The 16,612-nt window shown below is 25.3% G+C and overlaps 4 protein-coding genes across 6 annotated transcripts; 1 reads left to right on the top strand and 3 right to left on the bottom strand.

The window, feature by feature from the left end:
- Window positions 1-458: 458 nt before the first annotated feature.
- On the bottom strand, window positions 459-1,844 carry LOC122510740. 2 transcript variants are annotated; one of them, XM_043625601.1, is made up of 3 exons: window positions 1,784-1,844; window positions 1,291-1,445; window positions 459-875 (listed from the first exon to the last, which is right to left on the bottom strand). In XM_043625601.1, exons 2-3 carry the CDS (start codon window positions 1,328-1,330, stop codon window positions 583-585), a joined length of 333 nt encoding a protein of 110 aa, XP_043481536.1. In that variant the 5' UTR covers window positions 1,331-1,445; window positions 1,784-1,844; the 3' UTR covers window positions 459-582. The 2 variants fall into 2 exon arrangements, with proteins under 2 accessions (XP_043481536.1, XP_043481535.1); XM_043625600.1 differs by lacking the exon at window positions 1,784-1,844 and having other exon boundaries at window positions 1,291-1,475.
- A 282-nt stretch (window positions 1,845-2,126) lies between these two features.
- LOC122510739 lies at window positions 2,127-3,028 on the top strand. Its single transcript, XM_043625599.1, has 2 exons — window positions 2,127-2,330; window positions 2,680-3,028. The coding sequence occupies exons 1-2, from the start codon at window positions 2,269-2,271 to the stop codon at window positions 2,939-2,941; spliced, it is 324 nt and encodes a 107-aa protein (XP_043481534.1). The 5' UTR covers window positions 2,127-2,268; the 3' UTR covers window positions 2,942-3,028.
- Window positions 3,029-3,209: 181 nt separating this feature from the next.
- On the bottom strand, window positions 3,210-10,462 carry LOC122510738 (apoptosis-inducing factor 3-like). Of its 2 annotated transcripts, XM_043625596.1 has the most exons (9): window positions 10,146-10,462; window positions 9,407-9,534; window positions 7,535-7,827; window positions 6,929-7,265; window positions 6,472-6,822; window positions 6,073-6,278; window positions 4,045-4,258; window positions 3,663-3,936; window positions 3,210-3,437 (listed from the first exon to the last, which is right to left on the bottom strand). In XM_043625596.1, the coding sequence occupies exons 2-9, from the start codon at window positions 9,474-9,476 to the stop codon at window positions 3,275-3,277; spliced, it is 1,908 nt and encodes a 635-aa protein (XP_043481531.1). In that variant the 5' UTR covers window positions 9,477-9,534; window positions 10,146-10,462; the 3' UTR covers window positions 3,210-3,274. The 2 variants fall into 2 exon arrangements, with proteins under 2 accessions (XP_043481531.1, XP_043481533.1); XM_043625598.1 differs by lacking the exons at window positions 9,407-9,534; window positions 10,146-10,462 and adding an exon at window positions 8,267-8,703.
- Window positions 10,463-11,327: 865 nt separating this feature from the next.
- LOC122510783 (kinetochore protein NDC80 homolog) lies at window positions 11,328-15,779 on the bottom strand. The gene is made up of 2 exons (XM_043625677.1): window positions 15,447-15,779; window positions 11,328-13,535 (listed from the first exon to the last, which is right to left on the bottom strand). Exons 1-2 carry the CDS (start codon window positions 15,625-15,627, stop codon window positions 11,836-11,838), a joined length of 1,881 nt encoding a protein of 626 aa, XP_043481612.1. The 5' UTR covers window positions 15,628-15,779; the 3' UTR covers window positions 11,328-11,835.
- Between the last annotated feature and the right edge of the window lie 833 nt (window positions 15,780-16,612).

The raw sequence follows: 16,612 nt of genomic DNA, 5'->3' as shown, positions 1-16,612 counted from the left end.
AGTTAAAAATTCTAAAAAAATAATAATTGAATTGAATTGATGAAAATAATTTTGAAGAAGTTACAGTAATAATATTTTTTTATAATATAAAATAATGATTTTATCACTCGGTCATATTTAATTATTATAAAATGCAAAGAAATTGATTTATAAATTTGAAATTTTTGAAAATCTTAATTTCTGTGGAAAAATTATAATGATTAGGTAAATATTTAAAAAAAAAGAAGTTATTGTTGTTTTCGAATAATTTTTCAATTACAGAAATTCGTAAATAAATGTAATAGAACATTTTTGTTTAGTATTTAATAATTTTAAGAGTGAATCGCAGAATATTCTTTAGGGTCCGGGAAAAAGACAAAATATTGTCTGGAAATCAAGGAAAAGTCAGGGAAATAATAATTAATAATTATTATTAATAAATAATAATAATAATATTGAATTGAGAAAAAAGAAGAGTATTTGAATTAGTAAAACTATTTTTATTGTTTTCATTTTTTTTTTTTACTATTTACATTATCGTGTGTGTAACGCTGATTGTAATGAACTTTTTTTTTTGTGGAAAATAAGGCAAACGAATGATTTTTATAATTCGGTATGATGGGAAGGGAACTTTTTCAAAACCGCATGATATAAGTTATAAAAGGCATAAAAACTAACACTCAAAATAACAATTAGAGCACAGCCAAAAATCCATGAGAGAAAATTGCCGTCAATTATATCAGAGGTTTCTTTTCGTTTCTTTGCACTGAGATCGCCTAATGTCGTTCCTTTTCGTTCTTCCATTAATTTTCTCATATTCGATAATTTTTCTCGCAGTTCATCAACTGATTCTGTCATATCGTCCATTCCATCATCGCTTGGCACATTTCCTAAAACTGAATTTTTTTTTATTATTTATTTTATCCATAAAAATAAATTTACTAGTTGTGGAATTCTATTTTATTCCGAATTTATTTTCATCACTTTTACCAGAATTTCCATTATTATTTCGATCTTTATAATTATTAACGATTCTTTTATTTCATTGAATTTAAGCTTTTCTTCTTTAAAATTATTTTACAGCAACAAAATTTAAATTTAAATTATATTACAACAAATAAGATTTTTAGAAAAGAATTTATTTTTTTGTGAATTATTTCGGAAGTGTTTTGAATAGTTTTGACACTTACACACTACACATAGTTTTTAAATAATAATTTTCGAAGAAACATTTACTATATTTGATAATTTGATATATTTAAATAATTTGATTTATGGAAATTGTTTTTTTAAAAAAGTTATTATTTTTACCTGTAGCGTCTGGCACGTAATTATTTCCTGGTATTTTCATGATAACAATCTAGTGTTTCCCTTTTCAATATGATCTTAAAAATGACTCATGAAACACTATTGATCAGTCAGCATCCCACAGGATAAGTAATTCATACATTTGCGCAGTCTCAACACTAGAAAATAATAGAATCCTTCGAGTCTAGGAAATTTTATAGATTTTTCATGATTCTTACCATTCTTACTATATTTTAGTTTATCGACATAATTTCGATACAATTTACATTATGTTAATTTCTATATTTTAAGGAAGAAAACGAAATATTCTTATTTATAAACTTTATAAATATTAAAAAAGAAACATTTTGAATTAATTGTCATTAAAACAATAAACAATTATTATTTGCTATCGATTGTTATAAACGTTATAAACACAATAAATAATTGAAAAATTGTAGCTTTTAGGAGTTATTGATTTTAGTTATTTTTAGTTATTGATTTTTTCCATTTTTACCATATTTTATGATTTCAATTTTAGAAAATTGGTACTATTTCTTTAATTGTTCGTGTGTAATTGTTTATTAATTATTTCACAAGTTTTTGACAATAGAAACATTTTTAACAAATGTTATTAGTATTTTTGGTCTTTTTTATGTTTTGTTGACTGTTTACATTTTACAAATTTACACAGAATTAGATGTCGTTAGGTGTATTTTCTCATTTTAAAAAGTATTTCCAAAATATTTCACTGTATGAGTCTCCACTGTATTCCATGTTGCAAAGCATTCATTGGTCATTTCAAATTTACGTGGAAGATTTTGGAAGTTTTCGAAAATGCACACAGCGCCATAAACCGGGAACTAATAAAATTATTTCAACGATGAAAGCTATTATTGCTATTAGTCTTGTACGTCTTGTATGTACAATAATTATTTTGAAATACTAAAAAAAATTAAAAAGGAAAAAAAAACCATCTAGTTGTAAATTTTTATTATTAAAATGCGTCTAACTTTTGTTAACTTCCTAAATAAAGTGAGACCACATGGAAAACTGTTTAGAGGGTGAGTCCTTTTAATATAACCTCAAAATTACATCATTATCAAAATTGTAAGATTTAATCAATTTTATTTAAAAACATTTAGTTTATTTATGATTTATTTACTAAAACTCTTAGTTTTTACTCTGTCTAGAATTATTTTCATACAAATTTCTCAAATTTTAGTTAACTTTTCCAAAATGTCATCAATTTTTTTTTCTCATTCAAAAAATGAAATTGTTTTTATAAATTTAAATATACAAAAATAAAAAGCAAAAAGTGATAAAAATGAAAAGCAAAATTGAAAGTGATAAGAAATTAATTATGTGAGGTTTAATTTTATTCATGAAACGCTTTTTTCTCGTTAAATTTAGAAAAAATCGAAAAGTAAGGCAAATTACTTTCAAGGAAATGATTGATATGAAAAATGATTTTGAAAGAGAAGAAAGAAATTTACTCCTTCTACGACATCCATATTTAACACTGGAACAAACAGATGGTTATATGAAGGAAATAAGATCATTGCAACCACAACCAATTCCACTTGTAGGAAAACTTAGAGACATTAAATTTACCAGAAGATATTCCTATGAAGATGCACTGTGTCACTTAAAAGTAAAAGAAGCATGGGATTAATATAAAAAATTTCAACTTCAACTTTATTTGTTATTCTTCAATGTACATTTATTATCTTTGTAACAGTTAATATACACATAAAAATAATATTTCTTTATTTTATTTATACTTTCGTAATACTTTCACAAATTTTGAATTTTCCTTTAGACGCAATTTTCTTTTCATACAAAATCAAAAATACTTGAAGGAAAATATTAATCTTCATCACTCGAGCTTTCTCGAAGCAATTGTAAGGTTGTTCGCAAATAATTATCTAAATTGCTGTAAATTAATGTTAAATTAGCTTTATTTCAAGTGTAATTTTATATTTTTAATTATTAATTATTAATTACATTACAATGGCAGGAGAAAGCGAAAATATTTAACAAGTTTCGAGTATTTAAATAAAAGGCAGTTTGTAGCTGTTGTAGAAACGAGTTGAGTAGCACGACAAGATTTCTGTGCAAAAGCTATAGTATGATATTGTCGATATTGATTCCCCATATTTGGTCCGATCCTAAAAGTGTGAATAAGATCTCAAAACATAAAAAAATATTTCTTCTCTGCTACAAACAAAAACTGTTAGAAAACTTCTATGTAGTTAAATACAAGCTGCCTTTAATTAAATGATAATATATTAAAAATCTCAATAATTAATACTGAAGACCGGAACGTTTCTCAACACTTAAAATTTTTGCATGCGAATACAAAATAAATACGAATTTAATATTGGAAGCCTTACGACTTCGTGTCGGGAAGAGGAATATTCGTTTTCTCTGGCTCTTGGGACGGGAGCATATCCTTCGGGAGATTTCTCATCCATCCTGTTGGATTACTTTCAACCTCTTCCTTTGTTAAAATCTTTCCCTCGTAGAGTAAATTTGCAAAGTCTGAAACAATTGGATCTCTTCCAACGCTACTCATTGCTATTACTTTATCGTCCTTGAAGTAGTAGGCGAAGAACTTGAAGTCCTCCAAGGAACCGTGCACTTTGTAACTGTCGGGACGTCCATAGCCTGCAAAAAATTAAATACAATTAAATAAATAATTATTATTAATAAAAAAACAATTTTGGGACTTTTGCCATTTTTGAAAATAAATGAAAATTATTTTCAACTACTTGCCTGCGTATCGATAACCTTTGCCAAATAGAGTCGTCCAAAAGAAAGGAACAGAATTCAGAGGGGTTTCCTTATTGCAAATATTGAAAGCAGCAATTCTTCCATGATAATGAGCTAACGAGTAGTGACCAATTGCTGCTGAGGTATTAAATACACTTAATGGAGCATAGGCAATGTCTCCTCCTGCGTAAACATTTTCTACGTTTGTCTTTAAGTACTGCAATCAAAAATTGTGGTAATTTAATAATTACATTAGCAAAAAAAAATTTGGGCGGGTTGTTTCTTCCTTCGTGACACTATATTTCTTAATATCACTATTTTCAAAAACTTTAATAATAAAATTTTTTGCAGGAATTCAATTGTTTTCAATACAATTTCAATAAAATTTCTCAAAAGAATTCAATTATTTGTAAAAATTCGATAAAATTCTTCGCAAGAATTCAATTATGTATTTTGAGAAAATTTTGATTAAATTCTTTATGAGAATTGAAATATTTTCTATATAATTTTAATTAAATTCCTAAAAAAAAAAAAAATTCAGAATTAATTTCGAAAATTCTAATCAAATTATTAACAAGATTTCAATTATTTCCACAATTTATAAAATTTTTCGCAGAAATTTCATTGTTTTGAAAAATTGCAATACAAATCTTTAAATAAAAATGAAATTTAATTAAACTCTTTGAAAGAATTTAATTCTTTTTCTAAATAATAAAATTTTTCGAAGAAATTCGATTATTTTAAAAAATGTTGATAAAATTATTTATGAAAATTGAATTATTTTTATAATTTATCAAATTCTTCGTAGGAATTTCATTATTTTAAAGAATTTTAATAAAATTCTTTGCAAAAATTTTATTATTTTGAAAAATTTCAATACAAATCTTTATAAAAAAAAAAAAATAATTAAACTCTTTGAAAGAATTTAATTCTTTTCCTAAATAATAAAATTTTTCGAGGAAATTCAATTATTTTGAAAAATTTTGATAAAATTATTTATGGGAGTTGAATTATTTTTGTAATTAATCAAATTCTTCGCAGGAATTTCATTAATTGGAAAAATTTTGATAAAATTATTTATGAGAATTGAATTATTTTTGTAATTAATCAAATTTTTCGCAGGAATTCAATTATTTTAAATAATTTTAATAAAACTCTTCGTAAAAATTTTAATATTTGAGTAAATCTCAATAAAATTATTTATAAGAAAAAAAATTAATTAAACACTTTGAAAAAATTGAATTATTTTCCTAAGCAATAAAATTCTTCGCAGAAATTCAATTATTTTGAAAAATTTGGTGAAATTCTTTATTATCAGAATTCACTTTTTTTAAATACAATTTCCATAAAATTCTTGCTAAGAATTTAATTGTTTAGGGGCCATCCACATATTACGTCACACTATTTCTGGTCATTTTTGACCCCCCCATCCCCCATGTCACACTCTATTACATACATTAGCGCCATTTTTTCTGCAGGGTGTCACAAATTGTTTGACCCCCCCCCCCTTCCCCTTAAAGTGTGACGTAATATGTGGATAGCCCCTTACATAATCAAAATTTTTTTCCGAAAGATTGAAAAATTTTGGAATAATCGAAACATCGTAAAATTTAATTGAAATCAATTGAATTTTATACGTATTTTAAACAAAATTTCCCTTTTTTTCAAAATAATTTAATTCTCAAAAAACTTGATGAAAATTAGTAAAGATAATAATTGGTTTAGAGAAGCTTTTAATTAAAAAATTCTTATCTGGAAAATAATTGAATTTTGGAAGAATAATTAAATTTCAAAAGATTTAAAATTGTAATTCTTAAAAATCTAAATTATTGGGAAAACTTAAATAACAATAGTTATTGAAAATAAAATTTGAAAATCATTAAATTTCAAGTGTCAAAAATTAAAAAAATAAAAGCATACGCAAAAATGAATAATGACAGAATGAATGAAGGACAGAATGAATTCGACGATTATTACAAAAGATAATAATAATAATTAAGATACAAATCTTTTGAGGAAATAATATTATACCTTATCAACTTCTAGAGTTCCATTATCCAACATTTTTATCGAAGATTCTTTGAGCCACTCGGTATTAAAGAATGATCCAATCCCTATTATCGCAATGTCCGCTGGCAAAATGCTCCCATCTTGCATTTCAATTTGACTTAATGTTTTGCAATCATTATCATTGCCTATATACTTCTCGACACTATTTTTAAAAATGAACTTTATTCCTAAAAAAGAAGTTTTGAAAATTATTTTTTCTTTTACGACAAACGTGATAATAAAAGAATAATAAGAAGAAGAACAATTGTAATTTAAAATACTGAATGATATTAAAAATTAGTAATTATATCTAATACATTTTTATTTCTTTCGAAATAAAAAAAGGATTTGATGTCTATTTGAGACAATTTTTGAACCAACCTTTTGTTTCAAATTCACGTTTAACTCTTTCTCCGATTTCAGCACCAAAAACTGGTTCCAAAGGAACAGATTCCCTTCCAATTACAGTAACTGAGGCACATTTGCCAATACAATAAGCAGCTGCCTCCATTCCAATGAAACTTGTTCCCAAAATTATGACATGCTTTTCAGGCGACAATTGTTTATGAATATTATTTGCGTCCGTGTAATTTCGAAGGTAGAAAATATTTTTCAAATCAATTCCTGGAGTTTCTGGTACTCGTGGCCGACAACCAGTTGAGATGAATAAATGTTTATAATTTATCTCCTCTCCTTGACACAGTTTCACCATTTTCCGCTCTGTGTCTAGGGCTAAATATAACGAAAAAATAATGACAATTTAGAATTATTATTTCACGTAAATTATTTATCCTTTTTATTTTTTCAAAACTAATCGATGATTAGATTAAATTTTCACCTGTTGCTGCGAGACCGAGACGTGTTTCGATTTTGTATTCATCGTAGAACATTTGCGGTCTCAAGAGAATGTTATCCACATTCAAATCCATAATTTTCGAGACTTTAATACGATCGTATGGCAAGGAATTTTCTTTACAAATCATAATGATTCGTCCGGTGAAACCTTCTTGACGTAAAGTTTCAGCGCAAGTTGCACCAGCTGGTCCTCCACCAATTATGAGGGCAGTATTCGAATTATCGATATTAAAGGGGCATATTTCCTTTGTACGTCGATTAACCTCCAGGTCTTTGCGCTTTGCTCGTACTCGCACATTTCCATTGTCATTCACGCTCACCTGGGAAATAAATTTTTTTTAGTAAATAAATTCGTATAGTAGATAAATTTTTATTGAAAACAATTTTGTATTGTAAATAAAATAAATTGTATTGTAAACAACATAGAACTATATATATAAATATATGTAAATAATATAAATAAAAAGTTATAAGTTTTAAATAAATAAATAAATGAAATTGTATAGCAAATAAAATAGCAAACAAATTTCACTACTTCTAGCAATTTAGTTTATGGGTGTTTTTTTGTTTCTAAATTTTATTAATTTACCTGATAGCAAGGTAGGGAATCAAGTCCAGGATAATCTTCAATGTCTCCTGTTTTAATATTAAAACAAGCCCCGTGCCATGGACATCTTACTCTACCTTCTCCTAGAGCTCCAGTGTGCAATAATGCTCCATAATGTGTGCATTTTGTACCGATTGCATGAAGTTCTCCTTTTTGTTTAATGAGTAAAATTTTTCCACCATCCTCTCCAAGTGGCAATGTTTTCATTTCATTTTCCTTGATATCATCCTCGTTGCACACCACGCCTTCAATGTAGTCATTGTTCTCCGATTTACCTACCAAAAGGAAAGAAAAGTAAGCGCACTTTTATTTTAAAATAAAAATAAATATATTAACAAAAACTATTATTTACTTATAAATTAAAAATAAAAGTTATGTTTTAATTACATTTATGAAATGATCAAGAACTTACAGGAACAACAACAATTTGCAATATTGAATTTCTTATTGTTAGATGTTAATTTTTTTGCTTTTTTATTGCAATGACCACATATTTGACTATTTCCGAAACGAGACATTATTAAGATTCTAATAATTGAAGAGAATAATTTTAATAATTAGAAAGTAAAATTTCATAAAATAACAAATTCCTAACCTTGAAAATTTTCTATTTTTAAACGTTTCTTAATACTTAAAAAATCACGATCCTTTAAAATAATTTGTTAAATAAATAATAATGAATTGTTAATGAAATAATAGCACCTAAATAAATACCTGTCATTTTCTCTCGAATACAAAATTATTCGTTATAATCGTTATAATTTACCGTGCGATGAAACACTGGCAAATATTATCGACTTATTTTTACGAATTATAATTTTTCCGTTTTATCGAAGAAATGTAAAAAAGTAATTACTGTTCTTTTATTATTAAGTCTAATGAAAAATTATTTATTTATTAAGTAAAAAGAATTTAATTTAAACAATTATTCGGATGCAAAACTTTTGACAACACGAACGCACTGTTTTGATATTTTGACGGTTTTGACTTTTTGAGGTTATGTCTGATAAACGTGTTAAACGTCAAATTGTTGCGTGCGGTCCGGGGCTCCGGACGGTCAAGGGTTAAAGAGTAAAGCAGAGTAAAGTGTTTTCAAAAACAAAACAAACCCTTTTCGAAGAAAAAGTTTATTACTTTCTATATATGCATAAAGTCAAATAGGAAAATTAATTTTCAAGTTTCTCAAAAGTATTTCGAAAAGTCGGAGTAATTATCAGTTGCAGATTCACTTTTCATGGCGATCGATAGTTTTCAAATTTATTTTCTCAAAATATACTTGCTTTCAACAAAGTAAAGGTTTTATTATACTCTTATTAACTGATTATAGTTTAGTTTTGAACCAAGTAAAATATTTTTATTTACAAATCATGTTATGAGACTGTCAAGTGCAATGTTCAGTGCGTTCAGTGTTTTATTGTGCATTGTTTCCAAGAATTTCAATCCGTAATTGGAATCCTATTGATTTATATTATCACGGTTCAAAGCTTGAAGGTAAGACATTTTTTTTATTATAAAACAAACAATAAGTATTCTTTCTATTTATTCATTTTTCAAAATACATAAAAATGTTTATATACACTTAGAAACCGGTAATTGATTTTGAAAACAAAAAAGTATCAAAAGACGAATTTTTTATTTAATTTTCATTTGAAAATGTTTATAAATAATCCGTTTTTAGTTGTATACGATTAACATTCAATTTATCGATTCTCTCTTTTTAATAATTATTTCTTTCAAAGAAAATAAATTGAGGCGAATTTCTTGCAAAAAATAAAATGTTTCCTCTGAAACATGCAATTGTTTGTCCTTTGCAGAAAATTAATAACATTATGTAATAGTAAACAATTTATTTACCTGAACTCGAAGATGATTTACTTCTGATTACCGATCGTGGAGAAAAACTTTTGCAATTACTTCCGCCCATCTTCTTTATTTATCTCGAATTTATTATATTCAGATAGACATGTGGAATATTTCCCAATCTTTCAAATAATAAAATATAATTTTTAAAGATAAATTTAACAGATAAATTGAAGTATATACGTGAGAGATATTTATGCCTCTATATCCTTGATCTACAAACGTGATAATAACCTTTTTTTTCTAATTAACATTTTATTAAAAAATAAAATTTTGGAAAAAACTGAAAGTATTGTTTCTAAATGTTTAATAATTTAGTATTCAATTTATAATTTATTTACAAATTTATTAAGGTCCTTGAAAAAATACTAGAATTTACATATTTATTAAATTATTAATTTATTTATTTTCGACTTATAATAAAAATAACAAAATCAGGACTCAAATCTAGTTTTAGAAAACGAGTTTATCTTGAAACATTTTTAATTTTGTTGTTTTTTTCAAGAGTAATTAATTTTTTATTAAAACAATTTATTTTAATTTTAAAAGAATTTTCAAGAAACTTAATTTATTAATTTTGAAATTAAATCATTTTCTGTTCGATAAGATAAAAAGAAAGGGAGAAAGTTATGTTTCCTTCTCACAATCACGTAATTATTTAAAAATAGAACTTTTTTGAAAAAGGAAAAAATCAAGTTGCAGACAATTTTTTGTATTTTACACACGCATTTACCTTTTCATTCACTTTGTCACACCGCGAAATACGCAGACAAACTGAATCCAGTTGTCGATTCATTTCTTTAAAAGTGAAAGGAATGAGAGGGGGATTTATATATACTATAGTTATATACAAACACTTGTATCTTTCGCTTAAGGAATCTTAATAATCGTCACATTTTAAAAGGACAACCAATTAAAAAATGTAATAGCATGTGCACTATGCAATGAATAAATATTGATATAAAAATAGATTACCAAAACAAATAGTTAGATATTACTTGTAGAATTTGTTCAAGACTTTCTTATATTCGCTTCTACTTCCTTGATTTCACATAAACTTTCTTTCAATTACTAATTACATAGGGAAATATCGATATTCAATAGAATTTAAAAAGATGATTGAAACTTTTTTTTTTGTTCGTAAAATGTAGAACATTGTTACTTTCAAGGATAAATAGGCTTTTTCTCTCAGAAACATATTAAATGATTCATCATTTTCAGAGATAATATAAGTTAATATAAGCAAAAATTTTAACTGTAGAACAAATGTTATGAAATGAAATTCATTTTTAAAATTTTTAATTATCAAAAAATTTGATAATAGAATTCATTCGATAAATTATATTCTTTAGGATAATAATTGAATTCTCGCGAAGAATTTTGTTAATATTTTTGAAAATTCGAATTGAATTCTTTTTAAAGAATGTTTTTAATTTTTTTGAAATAATGGAGTTTCTTTAATAATTTGAATTGAGAATTTTGAAAATAATTGAATTTTATGAACAATTTCTTTCAAGTTTTTAAAACTGAATTGAATTAAGAAAAAAAATTGAACTCTTTCCTGGGATTTATTTAAAAAAAATAGTTGAATTTTAACCAAGAATTTTACTATTTATAAATATAATTGAATTTTTTCGAAAAATTTATTTAAATTTTAGAAAATAATTGAATTTTTTAAAAATATTTTATAACGAATTAAGAAAAAAATTGAAATCTTTCGTGGAAATATTTTGAAAATAATTTAATTTTTGCAAAGAATTTAACTGTTTAAAAAAATAATTGAATTGTTTCGAATTGAATTGTTTTTGAAATTATTATTAAACAAGAATAATTAAATAGTAAATTACTTAATAATTGAATTTTTTTGAAGTTTGAATCGGAAATTATTCAAAAATTCATATTTGAAAATAAAAAATTTTGCAATTATCATAATTTATTTATAATTTTCTTACACACAAAATTAAAAGTAGTTGTTTTTAATTGGGTATGTACAAAAATATATTCTATTTGGAAAAAATACGTTAGTTTACAATCGAAAATTTCTATTTAAATTTTCAAGTATTTTTGTAAAAAAAAAAAATGAAAATGTTTTGCACAATATTCGATCAATAATTGTAAACATCACATTTTATTCTTTTCTGTATAAAAAAAATAGTTCTTTTTCAATCGTTGAATAAAAAAAGTCGTGAACTTTACCGATGTGAAAAATAACAATTTTTTCAACAAGTTCATTTTTAACGATTAAAAATATTTTTCTATTTAATTTTTTATACGTATTTTTCTATTTCTATAAAAATGTATAATTTTCCATCACATTTGAAAGACATTTTCATTAATAATTTAAACGAGAAAATTTTTTTAAACAAAAGGTTGAAAAATATTTTTTTTCTCTCTTAATCGTTGATGATAAACATTAAAATTTGTTATTCTTTCTGAGCGGCAAGTGCTTCACATTCTCTTCTCCGCTCAGCAAGAATAGAATAGAAATTATCAAAAAATGTACACGCTCGTTTCTCTAAGTATTCCTTTCGCCTTTTTAACGAATCTTTTTTGTCTATTCTTTCGTCTAATTCCTTTTTCAACGACGCTAAATTTACACGCGACTCCTGCATTGATTCAATTTTCTCCTCTAATTTCTTGATATTGTCACGTATCTCGGCCTCCTCCAGTTTCGCCTGTTCTTTAATTTCATTAATTTTCACTTCTTTCTCCACTAATTCTCTAGCAAGATCCTCATTATTTTCTGTTATACTTTTCAATTTCTCTTGCAAATTTCCCAGTTCGTGATTATTTTCTTTGACTAATTTTTGCACATTTTCCAATTCTTTCTCCTTCTTGTCCTTTAGATTTGTTAGGGCTGATGACACGTGTTCTATGATATTTTTTGCTTCGGTGTACGCAATATTGTCCGGTATTTGAATTTCGGAAATATCAACACCTGGTATACCGGCGAGATTATAGTGAATGTCACGATTGTATTTTAAAATCGTTTTCGTTAGATTATGATTCGCCGATGATAATTTCATGTCACGGGAGTAAATGTCCTTTTGAATGTCCTCAAGATGAATGGATAATTCTTTGAGGAATTTTTTTATATCGTTACATTTGGCAATAATTTCGTCACGTTCGGCAGGTGTTATTGGTTGCATGGAAATTGTGGTCTTTAGTTTTTCTTGTAGAATGATATTTTTCTCGACGTCTTCTTCAAGTACGGAACAATCGCTTTCTATTATTTTATTTTCGTCGTTTAGTTTATCGATATGTTCGTTTTGTTCTATGAAATATTCGTCGATACTTTTACTGTCTTGCTTTAGATTCATTAAAATATCCTGTAATTGTTTTGTTTCTGAATCAATTTTCAATCGTAATTTGTCCTCTTCCTCGAGTTCTTCGATTTTATTTTCGTAATTTCGTGAAACTTGCTCGAATGTCTCGTCACTGACGTCGTGTCGTGTTTCTTCTTTTTGTAAAAATTGAGCGACAAGTGTCTCCTCGAGTTCGGCATTTTCATTCCATGCGACGTACCAATCGATCATTGAGAGAAATAGATTGCGATTTTTTTCGGCTGAATCGTTGACATTTGTGAAGGGGAGATTTTCTAGTGAAAATTGCTCTAAGGCGAGGTCTTTTATTTCGCAGAGTTCGACGAGCCAACTGAGCCATGCGAGGGCATTTGGTAAGGCGTGCATTGCATTTGCTGTTTTTAACCAAGCTTTTGACATTTGTCCTGGATAGTGTAATTTCTTGGCGATTTTTGGCATTTCCTCGACGTAATTGATGTTGTTTAGGGTGTGCTTCACACCGAGGAGTCCAACGAGCAGACCCGATACGTCGACGAACATTTTTATGCTCAAGGGTTTTAGACTACCGTTTGCATTGAGCATAGAACTTTGTTGAATTCGGTGAAAGTAATTGTCCACTTTTTTGAGCATTTGAAATTGAAAGGCCTTCTCTGCAATTGGTCTCGAGTCCTTGCGAGGTCCTTTTGATCCTGCCAGGAGGCTGGCACGTTCTGCGGATGGTGAACGAGTGTTCTTCGATGTTGACATCGATAACAATGTAGAACGTGAATAAGATTGTCTTTTTGGCGTCGCGAGTGCATGATGTCCTATTGAAACTTTTCCTAAAAATAAACATTAACGTTAATTATTTGAATTAACATTAAATATTTTAAGTATCTTCTAATTATTCAGGGTTCGAAGTTTTGAGCTAGGTCTGTAAATACCGCAATGGTCCGTAAATTTGCTTGAAGTCCATAAAAGTCATTTTTTTTTTAAAAAGGGCCGGAAAGTCCGTAATTCGATTGAGAAAAGACAAAAAGTTCGTAAATTATACGATATAGTTTGGAGAATTTTAGAGAAATTACAAATGATTGCAGAAATTCAATTATTTTCAAAAGTAATAAAATTCTTAGGAGAAATTAAATTATTTTTAATACAATTTTAATGACATTTCATAAAAGAATTCAATTTTTAAAAAGTTTAAAAAAAAATTTTTTTTTTTGACGAAAGAATTCAATTTTTTTTTAATTCGTTATAAAATTTTCAAAAGAATTTAAGTACCTAATTTTAATAATAAATTAATACAAATTACTTATTTTTTAGTAAAATTTACTTATTCAAAATACCAATTTTAATAATAAGAAACACGATTATTTTAAAAACTTGACAGAAATTGTTCATAAAATTCAATAATTTTAAAAATTTTTGATTAAAATTATTAAATTATTAAAATTTCAAAAGAATTCAATTATTTAAAAAAATTTTAATAAAATTCTACGCAAACATTTAATTATTCTCATAAAATAATAAAAATTTCATAAGTATTCAATTATTTACAAATTTTTTTATAAATTTTTTCGAAATAATTCAATTATTTTCATAAATAATAAAATTTTTACAAGGATTCAATTATTTTCGTAAATAAGAAAATTCTTTTTAGGAAGTCAATTATTTTTAATGCAATTTTAATCAAATTTCTCGAAAAATATAATTATTCTTAAAAATTTTATTAAAATTCGTCGAAAGAATTCATTTATTTAAAAATTTGTTGATAATAACAGTTCCCATTCTTTATGGGAACTGAATTTTAAAAAACATTCAATATTATTCAATAAATTACTTATTTTTGTATTTAAATAATTAAATTCTAGTTCTATCTAATAAAAATTAATTTAAAAATGAATTTCAGTTAAAATTTTATATATTAATTGAATATTAAAAGCAATATGGCGTGAATTTTTTAAAAAAATAATTAAATTTTGAAATTAATTTTTTTCTTAAAATGTTTAATTTGAATTTTTTATATTATTTTAAGTTTTTATTTTTTTGTTTATAGGTATTTAATTGTAGAATTTACGAATAATTGAAATTTCGTAAAATTGAATTTTGTAAACAAATTAATTTGAAAATTGTCAAAGAACTTTTTCGAAAATTATGAAAAATAATCGATTTAAAGAAGAATTTTAGTTAAAAATTGTTGTAAATAATAATTGAATTGATAATCATTTTATCACTTGGTCATCTGTAATTATTATAAAACATGAAGAAATTGATCACTCCGAGTCTTCGACTCGGAGTTATCGATGTCTTCATGTTTTATAGTTATGAAAAATTTAATTTATTAATTTTGTCAAAATTACAAAATTAAGCAAAAAATAAATGTTTGCAGATGAATTATCTCTTAAGTAATTGAGACATTAGTTTGTCATTCAAATAATTTAGATTTGAGCGATATTTGTATACATTTTAATTTTTTTCAATCAACTTCTTTTATCATTGTAAAATGTATAAAGAAAATACAATTTTACTATATAAATATAGTGAGATTTTTTAAAACTTGAAATGAAGAATAAAAAACGATTTTCAATAAGTAAACAATTCATTCCCCGCCAGTGGATTGAATACAACACCGGTGTAGGATGCTGTACAATGTATCCCGCCAACAGGATAAATAATGTATTTTCCTCGCTTGCGGAGTGAATAATCACAGGCGAATTTTAACTCTCAGTATTAAAGTGTTTAATTATTTTTACCTGTTTGCTTTAATAATGCTGACTTTCTGCCACTAAGTCGATCGGAGGATAAACTTCTTATTCGAGGTCGAGGAATGTGTGAACCTGCGTCCACTGACGAACCTCTGATTTTCAAAAGTTGTGTTGTTCTTCTGTTACTATCCGCTCCATTTGGCGGATTTGAGAGTGAACGTCGTTTCATTTTTTTTGTACAATATTTTCGTCAATTAATCCTCAACAATGTTTTGTCAGAGCATTTGACAACAACGACAACAATAACACATTTTCAAATTCGACCGTTGTTACACATGACATAACCTATGACTGTTTGACGTGTAGAGCGGCCATATGCACTGTGATTTTAACTCGCGACTGCAGCGCTCTCTGGAGTAGTTGCCACTTTTCGCGCCGTTTTTCAAATAAGACGAAATGTGCAAACTTTTCTTTTTATTTATTTTATTTTATATATCTTAAAAATTATTAAATTAATACTTTTTATTATAAATATAATAATAAATATCTACTTTTATTCAACTAAATTATTTCATTTTATCTAAAAACAAAGATTAGAATTTTGTTCTAGACATAATTTCAAAAAATATTTTTCAATAATTAAAATTAATTAATTATAATAATAATGAATAATTAATTAATTAATTAAAAATAAATGAATCGCAATTTTCACATTTGTTGGTAAATAATTTATTAAAGAATTAATTTTTGAAATTTTATTTATAAACAAATAGGTATTAAAATTTGTTTCAACATTTAATTTCAAAAAATAATTTTTAATAAAAATAAATAAAAGATTCATAATATTTATATTTTTTAGTAAATAATTTATTAATGAATTAGTTTCCGGAATTTTCAAAATTTATTTTAAACAAAGATTAAAATTTTTTTCAGTCATTTAAATTTCGAGAAATATTTTTTACAAGAATAAAAATAAATAAAAGAAGCGTAATTTTCATATTTGTTAGTAAATAATTTATTAAAACTTAAATTTATTTAAAAATTAATTTTCAAATTTTATTTAGAAACAAATAATAAAATTTGCTCCGATTTTTTATTTTCAAAAAATATTTCTCTATGAAAATAATAATAAATAAAAGAAGCGTAATTTTCACATTTTTTATTAAAAATTTGTTTCCGGAATTTTTAAATTTTATATAGAAACAAATATTTAA

The sequence above is a fragment of the Leptopilina heterotoma genome, unplaced genomic scaffold (assembly GCF_015476425.1).
Source record: "Leptopilina heterotoma isolate Lh14 unplaced genomic scaffold, ASM1547642v1 Lhet_73, whole genome shotgun sequence".
In the NCBI taxonomy this organism is placed as follows: domain Eukaryota; kingdom Metazoa; phylum Arthropoda; class Insecta; order Hymenoptera; family Figitidae; genus Leptopilina; species Leptopilina heterotoma.
This window is presented reverse-complemented; position numbering and strand designations above follow the sequence as displayed.